The sequence below is a fragment of the Protomyctophum parallelum genome (assembly GCF_964188405.1).
Source record: "Protomyctophum parallelum genome assembly, chromosome: 3".
Lineage (NCBI taxonomy): Eukaryota > Metazoa > Chordata > Actinopteri > Myctophiformes > Myctophidae > Protomyctophum > Protomyctophum parallelum.
The window spans coordinates 33,697,650-33,721,070 of record NC_139698.1 but is presented as its reverse complement, the minus strand read 5'-3'; the positions used below and the strand labels follow the sequence as shown (position 1 = coordinate 33,721,070).

Below are 23,421 nucleotides of genomic sequence, written 5' to 3'. Positions count from 1 at the left end.
GGTGGGGGAGGTAAGAGACATCGAGAGAGGCTGGGGAGGTGAGGTGGGGACAGAGGTGAGGTCATGTTGTCCTCACTTTTAGCAATCGTTGCAGTCACGTGGAGAACTTGAATATACACGATCGTTTCCTTTTTGTTATTATTTTAAAAACATGTACATTTACTGAAAATAGCTCACAATGCGTCACATTGCAGCACGTTGTGAGCTTGTAGATCAGTGATTTAAGCTACTTTTGTATTAAATGAAGTAGGGCATTCATTTATGAAAAAGATGTAACATAAAAATTAAACATGGAGATACAAGGTTTCTGCCCGACAGCAACACACAATGCTACTCCTGAGACTATCTGAACCATAGACATAGAAAGGTCTCCTTCGGCTCTGGGGCATCTGTACCTCACAGGGAGGGCAAACTTCTGTGACGCAAGCGGATGCTTGCCAAGCTTCCGCATGTGACACAGTCAGAAGTCGCACTTCCGCACTTCCGGCCTCACGATACAGCTCATGCCAATGAACTGCAGCGGCCAATGGTTTGATATGATGATAGATATGATCTGAACCAGTTCAGTAAAGCAAAAGTGGTGGTGAGCTTATTTTCCTTAACCACTTTCACCTGCAGTCCCTATTTTGGGCACGTCCCAAATGATCAAGTAGTTAAAGAGATTAGATGGCAGGCAACAAAGTGTGCCATTGCTCACCATATCAGAACCATATTACACTTAGACATAAATTTGTGCCCATGTAAATACAGTAAATGGTGCATTTATATAGTGTCTTTATCCAAGGTGCTTTAAAAAGATCATGCATTACATTCACCCATTCACACACACATTCATACACCGACGGAAACCATGCAAGGCATCAACCTGCACATCGGGTTCAGAGTCTTGCTCAAGGACACTTCCGACACTAACACTGGGGGAGCCCGGAATCAAACGGGAACCTTCCGATTCCCAAGCGGCCACTCTCCCCCTGAGTCACTGCCTCCCCCATAAAAGTGTGCATTACAATGGGCTGTAGATTGTGGCACAACACCAATTTGTCTGGTCTCCAGACTGTTTTCGGGGCCTGGGGCAGGTGGACAGATGACGGAGACAAATGCCCCAAACTTTTAACACCTTTAATGGTTGAAATTGTAGCACCCCATCACCCTTAAAAAAAGTAGCTGATAAATCCAGATGAGACCAATTCCAGTTCTCTCACTCATGTGGTGTGAACCCTGCCGGTAACCGCCACCGGCAAAAACACGCGGCACATGTCGATCACACACACCATGGCCGTAGTTTGGCGCTCCTCCAATCATCCCTTTTTTAATGTCTCCGCCTGGTGGGTTGTGATGAGGTGCTAAGTGCCCAATAAAGGCTTGAATCAGGACAGGGCTGCCTTCATAACTCTTCAACAACCATTGCTAAGTTCCACATTGGACTGATGTACCGAGTGCCAGATGGCGATGAAGTCGGTGGTTCTGTTCAGTTATATGGACGGTAAAAGCAATCATGAATACTGCGTCTGCGGGCAGAATACTGATAAAAGTGCCGTCTGAAAGTGTGGTAGGGTTTTACAATAGAACTGATCACCAGTGCCCACTGGCCATGAAGTCAATTGCTAGTTGCCCACTTTCACCAATTGAAAGTGATCAAAAAACACTTGTTGAAAGCTCAGTAAAACTTTAATGACTTCTGTTTTGCTCTCTCAGCAAGCAGATAAGAAAGGTTCCGATTTGTTGTCCATGTATACTGTATTGTTGTACTGTAAATCATTCTCATTAAATTCTAACGATTTCATCCATTATGCTACCTCACAAAGGGGAAACATTTGAAGCATAATGTATAATATAATGTAGAATAAAATAGAGAAAACCCATTCGCCTTCCATCTTATTTGAGTTACTATATTGTTGGTTCATGTGCTTGCCCATCACCAAACGGAGGGTTCAGGTGGTCCAACAGCTTCAACAAATAATTGATGATGGCACTACACAATTATTGTACCGTGTACCTTCATCTAATCAGGTGTCAAAAAAGAATATATATATATTCATGCTCATGCCATGGTTGTTCCAAGAAGCTGTCAGACTGATTTGCCCTCCACCGTTGGCCATTGTCTTCCGCAGCTACTCTGGTCATCTCTCTTTCTCAGTCCTATCCCACAGCTTTACTGGCAGCAATAAGCATCTGGCTCAGTTCTCTGTAGAACCATGACCGACTTTGTGAGGCGTGGAGAAGTGTCGAGTCTGGGAGACAAAATGAGAACTATCGGAGAACTGGAAATACCGGTCTGCTTGCATCTTCTATGTATTATAGCGCGTGAGTCAGATCCAACTCAACTCTAAACACCATAGATTGGCCTGCTTACAACGATAGTTCAACCGAGGATGGATTCTCCACACATTCATAGCCTTATGAGGAAGTAAGAGATTGTTGCAATGCCTCCAATGGTTGTACTGCAAATAGAGATGTTTGACCATTTACAAACCAGCAGGTGTGAGACTACTGCTAGAGCTTTTCTTTTAGGGTAAAAGGTAACCTAATCTATACGCAGCTATCAAGGACTGCATTTTAAGAATTTTGAGATTAGAAATTCAACATGGCGCATGTACCGCAATAGAATGTAGCCATTTATGTCAGGTGCGGTGGGTTGAATTTGTGTCAGAACACTGCATAATCTTGAGTGAATAAAATAAATTGCCTGCATTTTTCTGAGGTAAACAACAATCGGGATGTATTTTTTGTTTTAGTTTTTTTGTCGTGCAAGAGGAAAATCCCATGGCCACAAAGTGACGACATGTTACACCTTCATGCAATTCAATAAAATAAAACTGGGGTTTAGACAAGTGGAGATGTTTACCGTTTTATGGCAGATGGTGTGAGTCATTTCATTACTCAGACAGGTGGGAGGGTAGACGGCATCTGATGGAGAGACAGAGACAAACATTTCAATGAGGGAAGCCGAGGGAAAAAAGTGCAAGCTAGAGACACATGTTGTGGAAAGCCCCCTATGATACATAAAGAGATGGTTCAGATCACATACGCATTAACTCACATGTATGCAGGCGCGCACGCGCCGTGCACACACAGACACACACACACACACGTATGCTGACGCAAGCACATGCAGAAGCTTACACAAACACACACCTCATTTATTTAGACTCGTGAAACCCCAAAATGTTCAACAAAAGTTATGCATGAATGAAATAAACCAACACCAGGAAAACAATTTCTCTTCTACAATTCCCATACACATAAAGAACACAAATAAGCTTCCCACCATCCTCATATTACACAGTGCAGATAGTCGTGTGCAATCCACATCATTAAAGTGGTGAACTACAGGGTTTCCTGATCACGGTGAATATCATCAGATTATGGTGCCAGCAGTATAATTCAGTTCATGATATAGTTTCTTACACCTTCCTTGACAGTTTGTACAATGTACAGTAGGCCTATATGGTCTCCGGACCTAAAGCAAGATTTAAGAGGAAAGAAAATCACCAACAAACCTCAAAGATACTTGCTGAGAGCAGCATTTGGCAAATACTGTATAACCCAGTGACCCAGCAACCCAACCTCCAAGCTTGTATGCAGCACAGCAGGGTCATTTGTGGTTTATGATTTTTACAACAAGAGGTAGCATAGCAACATTGTTTAATAACAATAAAAATCCAAAAATAAGCAGAATTCCTGGCAGTCTGGCACATAAGTCTGTATTTTTATATAAACTTCTTAACCTGCTCATAACATGTTTTTTCACAAGACATATAAACCTTGCCAAGTAATGCCTCCTGCTCATGCCTCTGCTCACCGTGGAAATGTAAAGTAAAAAAATAAAAATACAAAAATAAATGGGTTGGGTTGAATTATTTTTATAGACGACAACATAAACATTTTGCTAACAGCATGAATTCAGTGTTTTATCATTTGTTGGAAAACAAAATGGTTACACATAGAGATTGGGTTCCATCAACTCTTACAGAGTTGACCTGGACTCAGTAACTCAGCATGGCAGTATTTGGCTACATGTAGTGCTTATTTTTGCTCTTTGGATATTTATTATTAAACAATGCTGCTAGCTAGAAAATTATGTTTGAATGAGAGGGAGTGATCGAGACATGCACAGAATCATATGAACAGCAAACAGATAAATGACATAGGGGAAGTAGGAATGTTAATAGTTCATCGATTAATCACCGTTAAGAAATTAATCAATTAAACTTAACAGCGTGCACACGGCCGAGGAACGCACATGTTGGCCGAAAAGAAAAGGTCACCAGAAACGTCTCTACTGGTTATCAAAACGTATCAATTATCAATGAATGACTTAATTGATAATTCCCATCCTTAAGGGGAAGTTTGTCAGAAAAAAAGACCAATGGAAAGGCAAACAAAGACACACATTTAGAGAGATTCAGTGAGAACCCCAGTGATCATTTAGCTATGAGAGTAAAAATGTTTGTCTGCACAGAGTTAAACTAGAAAAAGTGGGGGCACAGGTCTCCACCAGGATAGGAGCGTTTTTTGAAAAAGGTCAAGTGGCATTTCTTCCTCAGTCTAGTGGGAATATGCGTGCAGGTTCACTGCAATCGGACGCTGTGTTAATGATTTGCGGCATTTTGTACAAAATGGGCCACTCCTGAAAATTTGGAAGCCAATTAGGATGGAATATGATAAATCAAACAGACCCGTCTTTATCACATGACTAGAGATCATGTGTAGGCCTACCGATTTGTGAAAGATTTGGATAAACTCTAGAGAGTGTGCATACAAAGTTGTGCACAGATCGGTGCAGTTATAGGTAAAAACACAAATGAGCCTGTTATAGTGTCATGGTGGCGCTATAACAGGCCGCTGTGGAAAGATTGGGGCAGAAGTTAATCATTGGCATCCAGGGAGTTTGTGTGCACAGTTGGGCTTTGACCGGGCCAACAGTGCCAGAGATTAGCTGTACACAGAGTGTTACAACCTTATATGGAGTCTATAGGCCTAAGGAGTAACACATAGCTAGCAAGGAACCAAACCAGAGTAGCAAAATAATAATTAACATTTATTGTAAATAATGGAGCTTTACAGCATCTTTAGGGAGTAGGGAGAGCATAATCTTCAGGGCGGCCAAAGCCAACACAACGAACAAAAACCCCGCCCTACCTGAAAAAGAAATCTACAACTACACAAAAAACATTGTCTATGCTCCCTGACTACATATAAACAAAGTAAAAAAAAATATCTAGAAGAAAAGGGCGGCACACCCCTAACAAGCTTCCCTTGTCTTTACTTTAAACACTCAGTATTAAAGTTACCTTATCAAGCACTCAGCAGCATAAGGTTTGGCACACAGCATACAGACTTGGAACCAGGTTGAAATGCTAGCTACAAACACAGGGTTCAGCACATGGAGATGGAGGTGACAATGGCAAATGAGCTGAAGTGGTGTTCATCACAGGTTTGTATAATGACTGGCTGATTAGGAGATGAGGCCCAGGTCTCCAAACACCAAGTCACTCCTCCAATCTCCACTCGACTCCACCCTCCAATCACCATATAGGACACAGAAAACACAGGAATCAGTCAAGACTCAAGAGGGTTAACACACCATAGGCCACATAGGGCCATAACACAGAGACACACACAAGGACTAACGGAGTGCAAAACCTACTCTCCCCATGAATTTCGGCCTGGTGGAGACAATTAACACTATTTACAGTAAGTGGCCAGACATGCAGGTACTGTAAACTGGCCTGGGCTGGTCGGGAGCAGGCTCACCTGCAGTGGAGACAGGTGTGAGGTTCCTCTGTGCTACACCCATCAACTATACGGGCGATTGTCTCCAAGCCAAGGGCCTGGAAGGAGAAAACATTTCAGAGCCATGCGTATTTCCTGGCCTGGGCTAACGCACACCCTCATGGACAACGCATTCCACTAAGCAAAGCAGCCGTGAGAGCCAAGAGCCAATAGGCAGCAAACTGTGCATACAACGCACATATCTACGCAGCCCTCCAGTACAGTACATCATATGTACGTATACAGGGATGTTTAACACTCACCTATGCACATGCATGGATACTAGGCACACTAATGCATGCTCATAGACATGCACAGAGCACAAACAAAAATAAATCACACAGGAAAATCAGACTCTCCCCCACAGCCAGTGAGGCACATCGCCTTGAATTTTGAACCTGGCGACACTCACAAGCCAGGACTCTTCACTGCTGAGCAAGGCATCCTGAAAGGGTGGCATATACACACACATTATATATTTTTGTTTTATCTTGATGCTTATGGCGTACGGTACAGCTCATGAAAATCAAAAATCCTATCTCAATGAATTAGAATATTTTACTAGACAGGAAATGTCGACCATCTGAAAAGTATATTAATGTATGCAGTCAATACTTGGTCTGGGCTACTTTTGAACAAATTATTTCATCAATGGGTCGTGGCATGGAGGTGATCAGCCTGTGGCACTGTTGAGGTGTTATGGAAGCCCAGGTTTGTTAGATAACAGCCGTAAATTAATTTGAATTGTTCAGTCTTATGTCTCACACCTTCTTGACAATGCAACCTAGATTCTCTGTGGGGTTCAGGTCAGGCCAGTTGGCTGGTCAGTTAAGCACAGTAATACCATGGTGCACCAATTACTAGTAGTTTTGGCTCTGTGGGCAGGTGCCAAATCGAGCTGGAAAGGAAAATTAGCATCTCCATGAAGCTTGTCAACATACTCTGATCTCTCTCTCTCTCTCTCTCACACACACAATTCAATTCAAAGGGCTTTATTGGCATGAGAAAACATACGTTTACATTGCCAAAGCACACACACACAGGCTATACACGCACGGCTGCGCCGCGGCAGCGAGACAGGACGTTATAATCTTGAGTTTCATTAAATAACTGACTTTCTCCGCACGCGCACGTGTGCACACAACATTATTCAAGTGAAATGCATAACGCCAATATTGGGCTAATATAGGCTACCAATATGTGGGTAGCCTACAGGCTTTTACCCACGGAATGAATATATATATATATATATATATATATATATATATATATATATTCATCTATACCAGGGCTGCCCACTTTTTTTTTTACTTCAGAGCTACTTTCAAAACAACCAGCTCATATACCCACCAAATAAAACTATCATCCCATTGCAGAAAATAGTTACAAAATGTAATTGAGGCTACATACAGTGGTGTCCCCTTCGTCTGTACCAGGCTGACTTCTATAGGTTTTGAAAGGTACCTTTCTTTTTTTCTTCTTTTTTTTAATTTACCCAGGGAAGTAGCTGAGCACAGGTGCTCATTTTCAGCAACGCCCTGCACATCGAAACACACACACACACACACACAAAATGTCATGTCAAAGGTACCTCTGGAAGCCACACCTCTGATTGGTCGGGTTTAGTCTTAAGGGGTGTGTTTTTTTTCACCCACTGTGTAATACAATGAATGGACAGTAGGTGGCAGTAGTACAGAGGCCAGAGAAACTATAAGACAAACGCACATGGAATGGTAGGGTTTTTATTTTTGGAATTTTACTTTGCTACTGATGATTGTATGCAACAACAACTATTGCATTGTGTGTTTGAGCTGACAGGCCCTTGGCGGCCGCAAAATTCTAGTATATATATATATATAATACTTTAGACAACTTCCTTCCCTGTGTTGAGTATTAAGGCTTGATTAAAGGCATTAATGCTTTATGACCCTTGAAGGAGTGGAAAAGGAAATGTGTCACATCCACCACGGTCTGCCATCTTGGCTGTGTGCATCTGTACCCACTTGGCAGCTCAGGGTCATTAAAAAAGGGCGGGATGGAGCCATCCAGTGGTTTCTCCTCATTAATGGAGCACAGCAGAGAGACAGCCACAAGACCACACACACACACACACACACACACACACAGTAAACACAGAATGAAGCACATATGCACAAACACACATACAGTACACTACATTCACTGTCTTTGGTTCAGCTCTGGGCTGATCTCTGCTCAACGCCAGCCCCCCTTTCCGGCTGTATAAAGTGTGATGACCCTATAAACACACACACATAAATATACACACACACACAATCATGGAAATTTACAAAAACAACAATGTATGCGTGCAATGCTCTCTGAATGACTTAGAGGTCAGACACTGGAAACCGTGTCCTTGGTGCCTCAGGGCTGCATTAAAAACGACATTGCAGGACAATTTAAGTTGCCATGGGTCTTCGCTCAATGCATCGTATGTTTTCAACCATTAACAGCATTCAGTACCAATGGGGGAAACGAGTGGCAGGAATCGACAGGACCATAACAATTTAATTAAAAAATGAATATGGCTTTGTTTTGTGGGTTTTTCATAGGAATAAAACCATACAAAAACATAAAAAGTGTAATACGTTTTGGAGCAGCTATAGTAATTTGTCATGCCTTGCAGCCTCATTACATTTATGCATCAACACTAGTGAAGTCAAACAAGGTATATCACGATCACAGGACATGATATAGACATAAAAGGCAAAGGCAGCAGAAAAATCAAGGAAGTTATGTGACAAGTCGTTCAGTGACCCCTTTTACTTCCTGGGTCAACAGCCCTTGCCACTTCCAGTCGAGTATCTTAAAGAGGATGTTATGTGTTCAGAGTTGATCTGCACTTTCTCAATCACAGCTCTGTCTGAGCAGCACTTCAATAGTGTGGCCCGCAAAATGTGTTTACAAGCCAGATAACATCATTTGCATGGCAGTCTGTAGCAGGCTGTCTGTAGGTTAGTGAGTGTTGCACCCCTGCATGGCCATCACCCAGGGGATTTCTTTCAATGTACTCTCTGCTCAAGGCTGTCATCTAGTGGTATCAACATTTAAAGAGCCAATAGCTTTAATCCTTCTATATATTGTTTCTGCAAAGACCAATAAGTTGTCGGATGATGATCTAACTTTAAATGTTTTAAAAGCAGTTAAGATATGCTGCTGTATCAAGAATTCACTCTATACTGCACCTGGGTCCACTCCTCTCTTGCCCACCATTTCCATCACTTTTATGTCATTTTGTTCTTTCATCAAAGCATGGTTGGGTTTCACACTGTGAGAGATTGGACTGATGTGGTGATTTGTAGCCCTATAATGACTCCTTTCCCGCTGTTCTTCTCTTCCCAGACTAGGAGATAACAGCTCTCACCTTACCTCCATCAACAACCAGTATGGCTAGGCAAGGCGTCCTGGGGTGGATGAGGGCAGTGGGGTGACCTAAAGGGTGGGGGAGGTAGAGTGAATAATGGGAAAGGAGGGAGGGGGTGCATGCAGGTGTCCAAACTCCCCTGGTTAGACAGGTGCAATCCACCTGTGCCACATATGTTCAGTCACTCACGTGTGTCCATGTGGAGAATGGCTCTCCTCCAAGACTAACGCTATGTGCTGGGTAGATGGTCTCAACTCCCTTTCTTACGATCTCCACTCTTAAGACACACATTCCGTCATGCACTCCGCTCATGAAAATAGATCAATATGTTGGTTGGCTAATGTTACAGGCAAATACAGTGTGTCCAATCACATGCAATCCATCAGTAGTTACATGTGGGCACCATCTATTCATCGGTTTAAGCCAGCTCTGAAAGGGACATAGTGATGAATATATATCTCTCCCACCAGCTGTGGGGACACTCCCTAAATATCTGTGTGTATGTGTGTGTGTGACACACACTTCCTTCAATTTGTTGCTCGGAGTATGTGTTTGCATGTTACCGTGTGTCCTTGCTCGTGTTGACCAAAGATGGCAAAATGTGTGCAACACTTCTCATGGTGTGGTTCCCAACCCACCGAGTAAACAGTCTGGAGGTCACTTTCACACAGGAGGGAGTTTAATCAGGAGTCATTGTTCCGAGACAGCAGCCTCATCCTCCCTGCAGTGGGAAGAGGATGCAAGCGGAGACAGAATGCCAGGAGGGACAGAGGTGGTCAAGGAGGGAAATAAGTGGAACAGGGTGGAGTGGAAGAATAAGAGACAGGAGGGTTGTCAAGAAAGGAGGGAGAAATTTGAGTCAATTGACCATACAGTGGACATTTTGCTCTCAATACTGTAGGAAACCGGCTTCAAATTGCTGCAGTGTACTGTGAACACGGTCAATGGAGAGGAGCAATGGGTAGAGGCCTAGAGGGGAGGTGTGGAAGGGTGTGATGATGGAAGGCAAGAGGGCAGGTGGAGAGTGATAAAAGAAACAGAGGTAAAAGACAAATAAATCTGGGAGAGGGGCCCGACGTAGTAGAAGACGTGAAAAGCCTTTAGCATGTGGGAGAGATCAGCGAGCGAGATAAGGACAAAGGGGTGAGCGAAGGAGGAGAGGAGTGAGCGGGATGGGAGAGGAGGCAGTAGCTGGGAGAGAATTGAATCAGGCAAGACTGCAGAAAGAAGGGACATTCTGTTCTCATGAAATATCTTGGGACTGTATTTTTACATGACTGGAATGAACATTTGATTTTTTTTTTAAATCATTGAAATATATACAGTACACACAAAGGAAACATATGAGAACAATATCATATGATAGAAACACACCAGACAAATCAACTATGTTCTTGTTAGCACCCAGGATGAATGTTAAGTGTCACACACACACGCACAAACGCACGTCTGGACAACATTAGATGTTTTAGAGAGGAACCTCCCTCTACTAATTATAGTCTGCATCACAGACTAGGTCCTTGAGTAAACGTTTCTTCACTCTATTGTGGCAATAATACAAACACGACACACGTGCACACACACACACACACACCCAAAGCAGTCCTCACACAAGAAAGACCTGCCACAATAAAATTAACAACCTTAATCTAAAAACGTGTTCTCTGGGGAACGGTTATCTCACCCACGATTTGAGGTGAGGGTGGCGACTGGCGAGGGGAGTTAAGGACACCAGACAGACGGAATAAAAAGTGGAGGAGGACTCACTAACTGTCTTGCAGAATCAGTTGATTTCCCCTGATGATGACACGCAAAAAGGCCATTGTGGGAACTGTAAACGACGCACACCGCAAGCGATGGCAGGCCGGGTATCGTGTGATCATGTTTGGCCTGCACTCCCTCTGAAGAAGGGGAAACTGGGGAAGTGTGGTGGAAAGGCAGGGGCCCAACTGATAAACACAGCGAAGGGGTAAAGTACATAAAGGCCTGCTGCATCGCTCGCAGGAGATGAATAATGACCCCGGCTGCATGTAAACTGTGGTTGGAAAACAACAAAAGCTGCTGACTAACTGGAGTGGTGTGTGCCGAAGTGGGGACGCCCTGTTATTTGGGCTCTGCCTGCCCGGGGAGGCCTCTCTCGCCTAAACACGTTCCCTAAAGTGGGGCTGTGGTTGTATATGTATTCAGACACCATCTGTAGTTAAAGTATACGGTACATGCGATGCGACAGAATAGCATCCTCCTCAGGGGGTTTACTTGTAAATTTAAAATCAATCAAAACCAAGTCATCAAAGGTCAACCAGGCACCAAGAGGTTTTATGCCATTGCTAAGCATCAGCTGGTTTAAGAAGAAAGGATATAAAGCAGTGAGGTTTCAGTGAGGTTCTGTAAAAGGTTTAAGAAGCTGCCCTGGGAGTTACAGGCAAGGGGGTTGGTTAGTTAGTTAGTTCTGACCAATTCAGAGTTTGCATGTAAAAGAGATTTCAACAAAACATCAGCACAGTATAAAGTGTCTTTATATAGTGTGTTCACACTATCAACCCATTGCCAATTAGCAGATTGTTGCCAGATATCATACCACTGCTGCCAGCAGCTCTAACAGTCTTATCTTGATCAGAACGTAACCAAATTATTAACCACAAGAGATCAGCACCTACTGTGAATCTCGTTTAAGTCCATCATCCCATCAGATATCACTGAAAAGTATTTATTTGTGAACAAATGGCTTAAAATGCCGTTATATATAAGACAACTAAAATATCAAAGATCAAAGACAAGGGCTTTATAGTCCTCCGTTTAGTCAGCCTTTGCCTTCATTTTAACTTCCCCTCCAAGTCTTATTAAAATGGCGGGCTTCAAAGCGGTCACTCTCCATTGACATGCATTTTGTCCTCCTTAGCATTCTTTTTGTTGAGTCCGCTGAAGTACTTCTCTCTGAAGGCATTGTGTCCCTGATAAGGGTTGAAGCCGGGGTCTGACAGGTGGACCCGAGTATCTGACTCCTGTATAGACAGAGAGGTTAACAGTATTTTAGATGGCTGTCATGACGACACAAAAACACCAAATCACATGCTCCCTATCATTCCTCAGTCCCAGGCCGTAGATAGGGAAGAGTACACCAACTTACTATGGAGGTCATGGTCACAAAATTAAGCTTTTGACAAAATAATTTGCTTACAAAGATCGAAAGACTGAAACGTTAGTTTCATAGTGATTTTTGCAGTGCATTTAAATAAATCAGTTCTTGAAAATATACGAACAGTTAATAAGCATTAGACAACATTGCCATTGTGTAATCTTAGTGTCCTGTGAAAACTGTGAAGCCGGATTGTAGAGGAGATCAGTCAAAATTAGAGACTGCTAGGCCAATTTCAGCTTTTTCTGGGAGGAAATATTTATTTGCTTTCACGAGGGCTTTTGGAGCCACTATTCTTGCAGAACATTTTAGAGGGGGAACGCAAATGAGGTGATGGGCCAAGAGGCCACGATGGAACCACACTTCATTTAACCCACATGCACAAAGTGTGCATGAATGCATGCACAAGCACACTCACACACACACCAAACTGTGTGAACCATGGAGAATGCACATGAGTGATGAAAGGCATGACGTCTTCATATTTTAAGCCAATATTTAAAGGCAGTATGGGGCATAGGGGGGTCTGAGATAAATGGCAGATTACATCAAACAGCTGCAAGTGCATGTATACATCTGTGTGTGTGTGTGTGTGTGTGTGTGTGTGTGCATTTGACACAGGCTGCTTTATGGGAACAATTTGGGGTTTTGAACTGGAGTGGTTGTCAGAAGCAGAGATGGATTATTTTCCATACAATGTGTGATTAAACCGTTTAGGGTCGCAGTATAAAAGAAACGAGCCAATCACAGACAGATGCTGAGGTTTGCGCCAGGCAGAGAGAAAGACACTATCGCTTTGGATATGTAGCATCACTGTGATGCTATACTACATATACACACACATGTATATTACATAAATGTACACTAAATACAATCATATATATGTACAAGGAACAAGGCGACAAGCCACAAAAAAAGCATGCACAGACAAGTACTGCTGTATGTGCACATCTAGCATTTATATCATGTTCATATTGCTTTGCTCTGTGGTCCCACATCCAGACTGAGTTGTATAAATGTACTTGCTGTATTGACAGTTGCTTTTTGCAAACATTTATCATAACTATGCTGCCACAATACACTTTAAAACATGTGGAGTAGAAAGTTGCAGTGTAGTTCCAAAGAGAGGCCTTCTAAAATTGAATTATATGGTCAGGTTTAGATTCACACACATCAACACATGACAAACATACACAAAAGAAACTGTGAGACACTTGGTTGTTTGTCTTCACACGTCAACCACACGACCGCAGGAGAAGATTTTTGTTCTATTCTGTGTGCAGTGAAGAGAAAATACTTAAAGCGGAATACCACTCATTTTCAACATTACTATGTCATTAATATACCTTAGAGTTGTTGTGTGGAAATAAATAAACGTTAATTAACATTATGAAGTACATCTCCGTGACATCAAAAGTATGTAAGTAAAATGTAAAGTAAAGTAATGTAATTCATAATGTTAATGATTTTTTTTAGACCTCCAGTTCTAGGCAACACAGAATGGGGGGGGGGGACTTTTTTATTAGTTCCACACAACTCTTAAGACATAGTAAAATGTTGAAAATGAGTGTTATTCCGCTTTACGTATTTTCTCTTCACTACAAACAAAAGAGTGGTATTCCCTTTAAGTTAGTTGTGGCACTATGTTTAATAGCCACAGCCGGAAAAAAGCAGATAAAAAAACAAAAAACTAAAACATAGTATTAACAAGAGAAGTGTGCCAAGTATTCATTAATTGACCACATTCACACGGCGGCCACATTGCTCTTAAGAGTAAAATGGCCTGTGTGTGAATATGGACAATAGCACACAAACATTGTGTTATGGACCTTGTGTCCTTAATACAGTCTGACTGAAGCAGGGATGCTTCCACACAGGCAAACACACACTGGCTTTCACATGCATGCATTGCACACACGTACCTCAGGTATCTTGATTTTCTCCATGGTGATGAGGCGTCGGGAGGTGTGACTGGAGAGAGTCTGTTCACAGTTACTGATCAGCCTGAGACAGGGATGGAAGGGGATGGTCTCCTCACAGTACCTAGACCAGAAACACACAATTAAACACTTTTATTTTTGATTGAATATGTAAACAGCACAAGGTACTGTAAATGTTATACAGTATGGAGTACAGTAGACTCTATAGGGCTTAACTGGCTAAACAAACGTGTTAGACATTATTCAGTCAGACACACCCAGCCAAAGAACAGAATGAGGTGTTGTACGTGTAAAGCTTCAGAATGTATTGACTGTAGTTCTTCAGAGTTTTCACTGAGGCTTTTTTATTAAATAAAAATGACTCAGACATTCAGTTCATATGTGTCCTCTCTCTGTCTCTCTTCTGCCTGCTACCGATCACGTCAGTGTACCAGGGAGGCGTGAAGCCTGCTGTAAAAGCAAAGGTAGCTGAGCTTACGCAAAGATGGCGGAAAAACTGAGTCTAGAATGACAGGTTGACTGCTGGCTCTGTCATCGCCAGCCAAACTCTGCAGCTAAAAGCTGTCCAGGCCCGGCTAAGGCCTATTAACAGTGGATGATGTATGTGTTTGCATATTTGTGTCAGTAGCACTTTCTCCTAAACCACCATTACAGTAGCAACAGGCCAGATTTTCACCTCACTGTTTGTCTCCCCAGTTGCCATGGTCACTTTGGAATTATAGGCCTCAGAAGCAATGGGATGTTTGGTGGGCACAGTGACTAGCAGTGATGTAGCCAGGTGATAATTATTTCCTGCCAATCAGCAGTCATCAGTGCCCATACCCTAGGTGGGGTTGGCAAAAGGGCCTTTCTGTGTGGAGTTTGTATATTCTCCCCATGTCCCCTTGGGTAGGTAGTAGGTACCCTCACAAAACATGCAGTAATGGCCAGCCGGGGCACCTGATGGAGGGTAAAGGAACTGGTTGGGATAATGTGTTCTTTCCACGCGATACATCCAACAGGGGAAACTCCCCCCTGTCAGGCTAAAAGAAGCAGATTGGACTCCTCATGCATTGAAGGAAACAGAGGTCAGTCCGTTGCTCTCCCCAGGTTGGCAGAGGGAGTGTACAGTAGCACCCAGAATTACACTTGACTAGACAATTGACACTGGGTGAAAACAAATGGGTTACAAAAGTCGTTGGACAAAATAATACATCTCCATGCTGTTTGTTCCTAATGATAGTTCTACTATACAATTTAGGCATTTAGCAGATGCTCTTAATCCAGCAAAACATTATATACAGACAGGCATTGGAGTCACTTATATTTACACCATATATTTTCAGTTGCAGTGTTAAAACAGGGACAAATATCAGATGACAACATAGATTTGATTACAAACTGTCAATGCCTGCAACAAAACCATTTCAACCCCAACAAATCATCTATTCTCAACTTCCAACTAGACTAGAGCATCTGATCAAACAGTCAACAGCGCCCCCCAGTGTAGTAGTAGAGTAACAAGAGGCTGGGGACTATGCAGTGATGGGCCTGAACATTTCTGGATGGTGAAACATTCTTAACGCACACAAAGTGAACACTGCATCTTCATGATAAAAAAGTGCCAGCAGACACAGCAAGCTATGCATGCAAGCAAGCAAACATTATCCCAGATCTACAGCAGGAGAATATATAATATGTAATGTGGATTTCTTTAGAAAAACCTTAAGACACAACTGAGCTCACAGCACAATGATTCTGAACATTGACTCTACCTAAAGGAAGTTGTGGATCAGATTCAGGTCACTTCCTTCAAGAGGCATTTAAAAATTACCACTTATTTCATTCATGGCCCTCTTACACAAAATATCGTCTTATTTCCGACAGTACAAATATGCAATTATGTTTTGCTTCACAAGGTCACTTTGTGGCAAACTGGCTATGATCAACGAGGTTCCATAATCTGTCTTTATGTGTTTTCTCTCCAAACTAGTTCAGGAGGGTTCTAAACAGATGTGGTGTGGTGCTGACAGGACTTTGTGTCACCTGTCATCACTCTCACACCGACCGACACACACACACCATCCTTACCATCACAGACACACAAACATATGTGGGGGTAACAGAAATGTGATATCTTCATAGTAGTGTAGAGCCCTCGATTAGGCCCAGGACAGGAGACAGGCTACATCAGGGCTTACAGACACGCGTGCATGCACACACACACACACACACACACACACACACACACACGTCAGCCTGTCTGAGCCATAGAGACAGATCGTTTAAGTCTACATATCTGACTTAATGCTGTCTGCTCTGATAGATAGACACACACAAGCCTAATGCCATAATTTTCTTTTGGATGAGCAGTAAAGGTTTGCTCTCCCATGCAGGGAACCCACATTAGAATGCAGGTGTTACATTGAGGGCTTGTGGGGGGGGGGGGGGTAAAAGGTTGAAGAGTATCTAACCCTGTAGCCTAATAACTCCCTTGGCCCGAGGGGTGGCTGAAAAATAGACGCAGGTTCAAATCGATGTGGACACAGACACACACACACACACACACACACACACACACACACATTACATCATCCCCCTTTACAGTCCTGTAATCAGTGGCCAGGAGGACTCCCGGCCCTGTGGGGATTCCTTAAAAAAAACATCCACAGCCATGCTGTCAGACAACCGTCTGTAGTGGCTTATACACCTGCACTACAGTCAGCACTGTAGACTCATTAAACAATGTAGAGCTTGTTCATATAATTGTGCTTTTTATAGCCTATAGTTGTGGTTTACCATGACCCAGCTGTGCGGGTGGGTACACCTCAACACACCTGTGTACTGTACTGTGTACCTGCGTAAACACAAATCCCACAGGTGGTTCTCCTCAGGATGTACATTTTATAGGAAGGTGAATGGAAGAGTCCAAAAGGGAATGGTACGGTAGAAAAGCCCCAGTGGAAAGTGTTGGACATGTAATGGAAACTGCTTTGTATGCATTTCTGCTGTTAAGAAACTGAAAGAATAGACAGATAGACCGCTATAAGGTGTTCAATGTGCCATGTCCTTGTACTCTTGTCTTGCCTCCTTCGTTGGGTTATATGAAATTCCAGGTTTGTATACTCACTCTGGCCGGTAGATGGGCAGCCAATAAACCAGCCTTCCACCCATGACCAGGTGGTGGGCAGAGAAGTTTAGCAGATCTGAGAAGATATCGCTTAGATGGTACGCCATAGAGACAGGAACATGACTCTCTCCAAAGCTGGGTTGGGGGGGGAAAGTACAACGGTGTTGCAAACAGTTATTTACTAGTCCGTTATTTACTACCGTAGTTTTACTTTAATAATGTGTTTGGTTTAACAGGTCAAATCTGGGTATTCTGTGCAATTAAAAACAGTAATATCAGGTTAACTTACTAATCATCTGACGGTCTAGTTACATCCTTGTTGGATCCCGTTCTCCTTGTGGACTCACGGATACCATATGGAGCTACAAAACAATAGATGATACATTCACATGCCAATTGAGGAGAAGAAAAGTGAATATGCACTGCATTGTTCTCCTTGGAAAAGAGCTTCTAGAACTCTAGGGAATCTAACCAAGTTGTTCTCTTCTTTTTCATGTCAATGACCCCCTAATTGAAATACATTCGGCCACGGACACTCTTCTGAAAAGATTTTGTGCCAGGGACCCCCATTAGAGATGATTTGTGCTTTCAAAAAGAATAATCTAAATAATTCAACATTCAACAAGCTCACAGCTGGAACCCTCTCAAGGACCACTGGTTTTTGAGAACCACTGATCTGACTGATGCAAGACAATGCTCGACACCACACGTCCCAAAGCTAGGTTCTTAGCTTACGTATGATTCATGAGGACTATTTTTATGTATTTGATGTATTACCATGATTTTGTTCTTGCTTAATGTAAATAATTAAATCTGCTAAATTCCTAAATTTAAATTGTAAACGTGGTGTTCAAAAATGTTTAAAAATACTTTTAACAGACCAACATTATGTAATTTCACACACATGAACACAACAAAGCAGGGACCTACGGTCAGTGATGATGGCATCAAACAGCATGCCATCCCTCCAGACAGGTTTGGATGCATCACACACCATGACGTCTATATAGGACTTCTCTGTTCCATACTGACGAAGGTTGGCTCTGATGTTCTCATCAGGACCTCTCCACTTGTGGTTTTTCCGACTGGATCTCCCTGGAATAATGTTAAGAAAAGTTAGAAATTCACCATTTGTCAAGCTTCTGATTGGTCCCTGACTGACTAACCTAACCAGCAGGCCCTTTCTGCCTTGTTCCTCCCTGGTTCTGCCTTGGTTCCACCCTTGTTTATGTTGAATTTGCTAAGACATGATATGCCTTGACACCAAGTTTAAAATAGGAATTGAATGCACAGAATATCAATACGAAGCAACTGAAAAACACGTTATTTCAATAGTAGTGGACGGAGAGAAAGGATTTTTGTCAACCAATGGGTGCGAAGAGGGGCACAACCACAGGGGACTTGACAAAGGGTGAATTCTGAACTTTAGAATCAACACATCAGATCTATGATACGACTGGCTGATGAAGAATAATATGTGGAAAAGTGAGTATTGAAAGCCTCACTATGTAACTTATTTTTGTTTGTGTCCAATCTGTATGGTAGAGTATGTTAATAAAATATAACTTATATAATTGGGGTGGTTGTATTTGGTCTCCCTGCTCTTCTATTGAGACTTTTAGATTGTGAGAATGTCTCACCTAGAAACAGGATCTGACACGAATTTTAATCTGATGGTCAAAGTTCCATTTTTCCCTCGAGAAAGCAGGCAGGCTTAGGTCTTTGTAATGTTAGTGTTAGTAAAAAGCAGGTAAAGGAGTAATATTTGAGCAGACTAACATCAGTCACTCTACCATTCAATGTAGTAGAAAACATGCAGGTTCACCCCGCAGCAACGTCGGCTTCGCCTACATGAAATACGTAAGCTGCGACCATGAGACCCGTTTCTGAATTCGTCTATAGGAGTGGTTGCACCACTCAAAAATGACATCATAGAATGGCCACAGTACGAGATGACTGAAGGAAGAATGAAATAGAAATATAACGTACCTTTTCCATGAATTGTGTTGTAGTCAATATCTGTTCCACAGACATAGGCTCCAAAATGAGAGCATGCAACCAACAAGCTGCCTAAAAGACAGAAATTCATTGAGGATAAAATAAACAAAATACGTTATAACTAAGTGCTCTAAACAAACATTGTAATATCCTCAAAGTCCACAAAGAATTTGTTAAATTGTGCAATGTTTAGTATTGAATTCAAAGCTTTTTACAGCACGTACACCAACTGTATCTCAGTGACCTTACCAGTGCCAACAAATGGGTCAAAGACGAGGTCATGTTCTTTGACCTTGGCATGGTTTGCCATGATGAACGACAGGCCAGCATCCATACTGGTGTTGCCGATGAAGTGTCTGTTCTTCACACTGTGAGAGCGAATGAGCATACGCTGCCCGTCCGCTATCTAGAAGAGAAATTACAGAATATGTTGTTACATTTGATTAGTCTTAAATCATATGGATAACGAGTTGTCCTGTTCAGTTTAACTCAGAGTGTAACAAATGTAATGTAATACATTTTCTAAAATTCTCAGGGTTACAAATGGAATAAAATAACTTAATTTGCAATCAAACATGCCTTACCCATCGACCAAAGTAAATATAGAAAGGATCCTCAGGGATTTTGTTGGGGTCAGTGCCATAGTCCTCCAACAAACAGAAGACATGCTGAGGACTCTTTAGGCTTACTGTGCCCTCAAACTGAAGGTATTCCAGGGCCTAAAGGGAGATGACAAAACAGATCATATAGTTTTATACAAACACAAGAGACCAAGGTGCATGCACATATATGCATACACTTAAATACTGTGTGTACACACTAGTATTTGGCTATACGCACACATCCCAACGAGATTTAAACTTACATCGATCTTTGTTATTCTGTCAGTAAACTCCAGAGTCTTGTTGAATGTGTAGACATTGATTTTGTAAGTGGAGTCTTTCTGCGTGTATGGTGCCTATGGTGGGAGCAAGAAGACGCCAATACAGAGAGAAACTAATTTAATCACTTTACGTAGAGCAAAAGAAAGTTAAAAACAAAACAAAAAAACAAGAAATTTGCTGTTTCCGTTGTTTCCCCTGCCAAATAATCACAGAATGTCACTGCACTGAGACATGCAGCTGCCGTATACTCCTGCTCTATACATCTCCTTACAACAGTGGTTTATCAGATTTTGCCGTTCTAATTAACACCATAAAACCGCCATTACACTTTTCATGTCACGCACCCCGTAGAGGACGTTCGCGCGCCACAGTTTGGGAACCCCTGGTCTAAAGGTTAGAGGAGTGCACTTGTGGCCGAAAGGTTCCCGGATCCACAGGACACACTTGGCCGGGGAGATATTAGGCCATTGGTCATCAGGCAGAGGTTCTGAACCACTACTGCTACACATAGACCATAATGCTCCTAGTGAGCGCAAGACTCGGATTTGAATCCAACCCTCGCCTTGTCTCGCATGTCTCTCCTTTCTCTCTGCCTTTGGTTTAATGTCTGTCTGACCTTTACTGACCTATCTGAAATAAAGCATAAAATGTCAAAAGTAAAAATGTTAAGATGTATACACTTCCAAGTCTTTGCAACACAGCCACAAAACCTTGAGACACATACCATGTTTTCTGATGGATACTTCAAGAGGGATTCTCTGAGTTCACTGTGTGTTCGTCCATGTCCCCATAATTCAAAAGCAGACCTAGAAACATAATGAAAAAGGAGACATTATAGGCATGGCAATTTACTGACTGTATTTTAAACAGCCAACTGCAAATGCTGTGCAACAGGATGTGATGTGGACTCATTAACACCATCACAAATGTGTTTAAAAGATTGCCCAGATCATACCATGATCTGCCACTGCAAGAGTTACAATAGATTGTTCAGGCCCTATACATCCAGTTACACAAGGTATTGTTCAAAGTAGCATTTACCACAGGGAATCGGTTAAGGATTCAGAAAGACTGCATCTTCTGACATTTAAACACTCACTTTGCACAGACAGATTTGGCCATGACACTGTGGACATCCGGTTCAGATACGCCATCCAGACACCAGAAAGGAGACTGTGGAGGGAGGGAGGAATCAAAGTGACGATAGGACAGAAGCTGTTGCATCCAGCAGTGGCTTAGCAGCCGATTGGGGGTTCCCATTTTGATCCCTGGCTTCCTCAGCTAGTGTCGAAGTGTCCTTGAGCAAGACTCCGAACCCCAAATTGCTCCCGATGTGCAGGTTGGTGCCTTGCATAATTTAATCCGCTATCGGTGTATGAATGTGTGTGTGAATGTAAATGCACAATCTATGTAAAGCACCTTGGATAAAGGCACTATAGAAATGCACTACCATTTACCATCCAAACCCCTTTCATTCCAATCACATAATTGAATGAGTCATAATTTAGCAGTTCGATTTTACAGATGAACATTTGATATACGATAGCTGTCAGCAATAACTGCAGACCAATAGCCAATATGAGGAGATAGTATTACCTTATACCACACATGACTTACATTCTCTTTGAAGTCTTCTCCAGGATTAAACAGTTTTCCTCTGAGAGAAAGGAGAGCCCTGATTTCCTGCAAGGTGGAATTCACAAATCAGTTATGGCTCTGTTATGGCTCTGAGCTATACTCACAAACACCCTTGACAGCCTGCAATATGCGTCATGACAATAGGGGTGCAAAGGTTAATTGAACCAATCAATTATTCTATTGTAGAAAATCATCACATTTTTCAATATACAAAAATATTGAAAAAATAACATTCTGCTCATTTTGTTGTATGACTAAGTATAAAATATGGCTTATCATATGAATTAGTTTAGTCCATTATAAATCATTAGAATTAGTTCACATTGATTCATTGAATGATATATAAAACATTTTGTATTTTTTCGATGTTTCCAAAAAATATCGAAACAACATTCGCTCAGTAAACAATCGATAGTTGCAGCCCTGCATGACATAATAAAAATGACAGAAATAATTAAAATATCTAGTATCGAATCGATATGCCAATTGCCAAATGATAATGCTAATCACGAAGGCTAGGATAACTAGCCGACTGAGATATGCTGAGAGTCATTCCCCAATTTCTGCTGGTTTATCCAGATAAATAACATATCGTATCAAGCAATAAAAACCATAAACAGAAATAAAAGTGACTTATGAGAAGTTACCGGTAACCTGAAGTCAAGATTATCTTGAGCAAGATGTAGTAAATATTGTAAGCATGACCGACCACCGGGTGCTGCCATGTTTGATGCTCACTCAAAATATGTCCGACCTGAAACGAGGTTCTTCCGAAGTTCCGAGAATGGTGGCGTTACACGTTCCGAGCTATTTATTTTACAGTCTATGCGAGGTTACGTTACACGTACTACAAAAGAAAAGGGAAGGAAAGACCATACGACCATTAGGCCAATACAATACATTTATATTTCACCAAATATCACATCACAGAAGAAGAAAAAAGTGTGTAGGCTACACACTTTTTTCTTGGTGTGCAGGCCCTACACCATTATCACCATACACACATCACATAGATACAGGTACAGTGTAGACATTCACACATAGCTCTGGTCCATAGCTCTAATGCGTTGAAACGCATTAGAGCTATGGACCAGAGCTAATTCACATTTCACACCTCTCTCACTCTCTCTCTCTCTCTCTCTCAAAGGCTACTAAACGTATCAACTTCCATTATGCATTCATGTTATTTATTTATTTGATTGTAGTCATTTTTGCCATCAACTATGCGACAAACAATGATTGTCGCATATAGTGGATGGCATTTTGCGCTGCAGCAGCAGCACTGGCCTGCATTCTGACTAAACAACATTTCTGTCCTGTCACTGCACTCAGTGCACTGTAAGCTGCTTTTGTTCACAACTACTCATCGTAGCTGAAAGGAATCCCTGTAATGATTGGAGCTGTATCCATCGGCCCCACGCCATGTCCAAACGGCCATTGGCGGAGCTGGGTGTCCGTCAGCGGGGGTATGCCTCGGGAGTCGGGACAAGTAAAGTAAAGTAGCCTACTGTCAGCAGAGTCGCACCACTTCAAAGTTGCATTCATTGCATGCATAT

The 23,421-nt window shown here is 42.2% G+C and overlaps 1 protein-coding gene across 1 annotated transcript; it reads right to left on the bottom strand.

The window, feature by feature from the left end:
• Positions 1–10,081: 10,081 nt before the first annotated feature.
• Positions 10,082–22,620, bottom strand: trmt11 (tRNA methyltransferase 11 homolog). Its single transcript, XM_083760917.1, has 13 exons — positions 22,513–22,620; positions 21,845–21,910; positions 21,327–21,400; positions 20,952–21,033; positions 20,209–20,301; positions 19,928–20,062; positions 19,593–19,749; positions 19,335–19,415; positions 18,276–18,440; positions 17,635–17,707; positions 17,346–17,480; positions 14,219–14,339; positions 10,082–12,162 (listed from the first exon to the last, which is right to left on the bottom strand). The coding sequence occupies exons 1-13, from the start codon at positions 22,588–22,590 to the stop codon at positions 12,025–12,027; spliced, it is 1,398 nt and encodes a 465-aa protein (XP_083617043.1). The 5' UTR covers positions 22,591–22,620; the 3' UTR covers positions 10,082–12,024.
• Between the last annotated feature and the right edge of the window lie 801 nt (positions 22,621–23,421).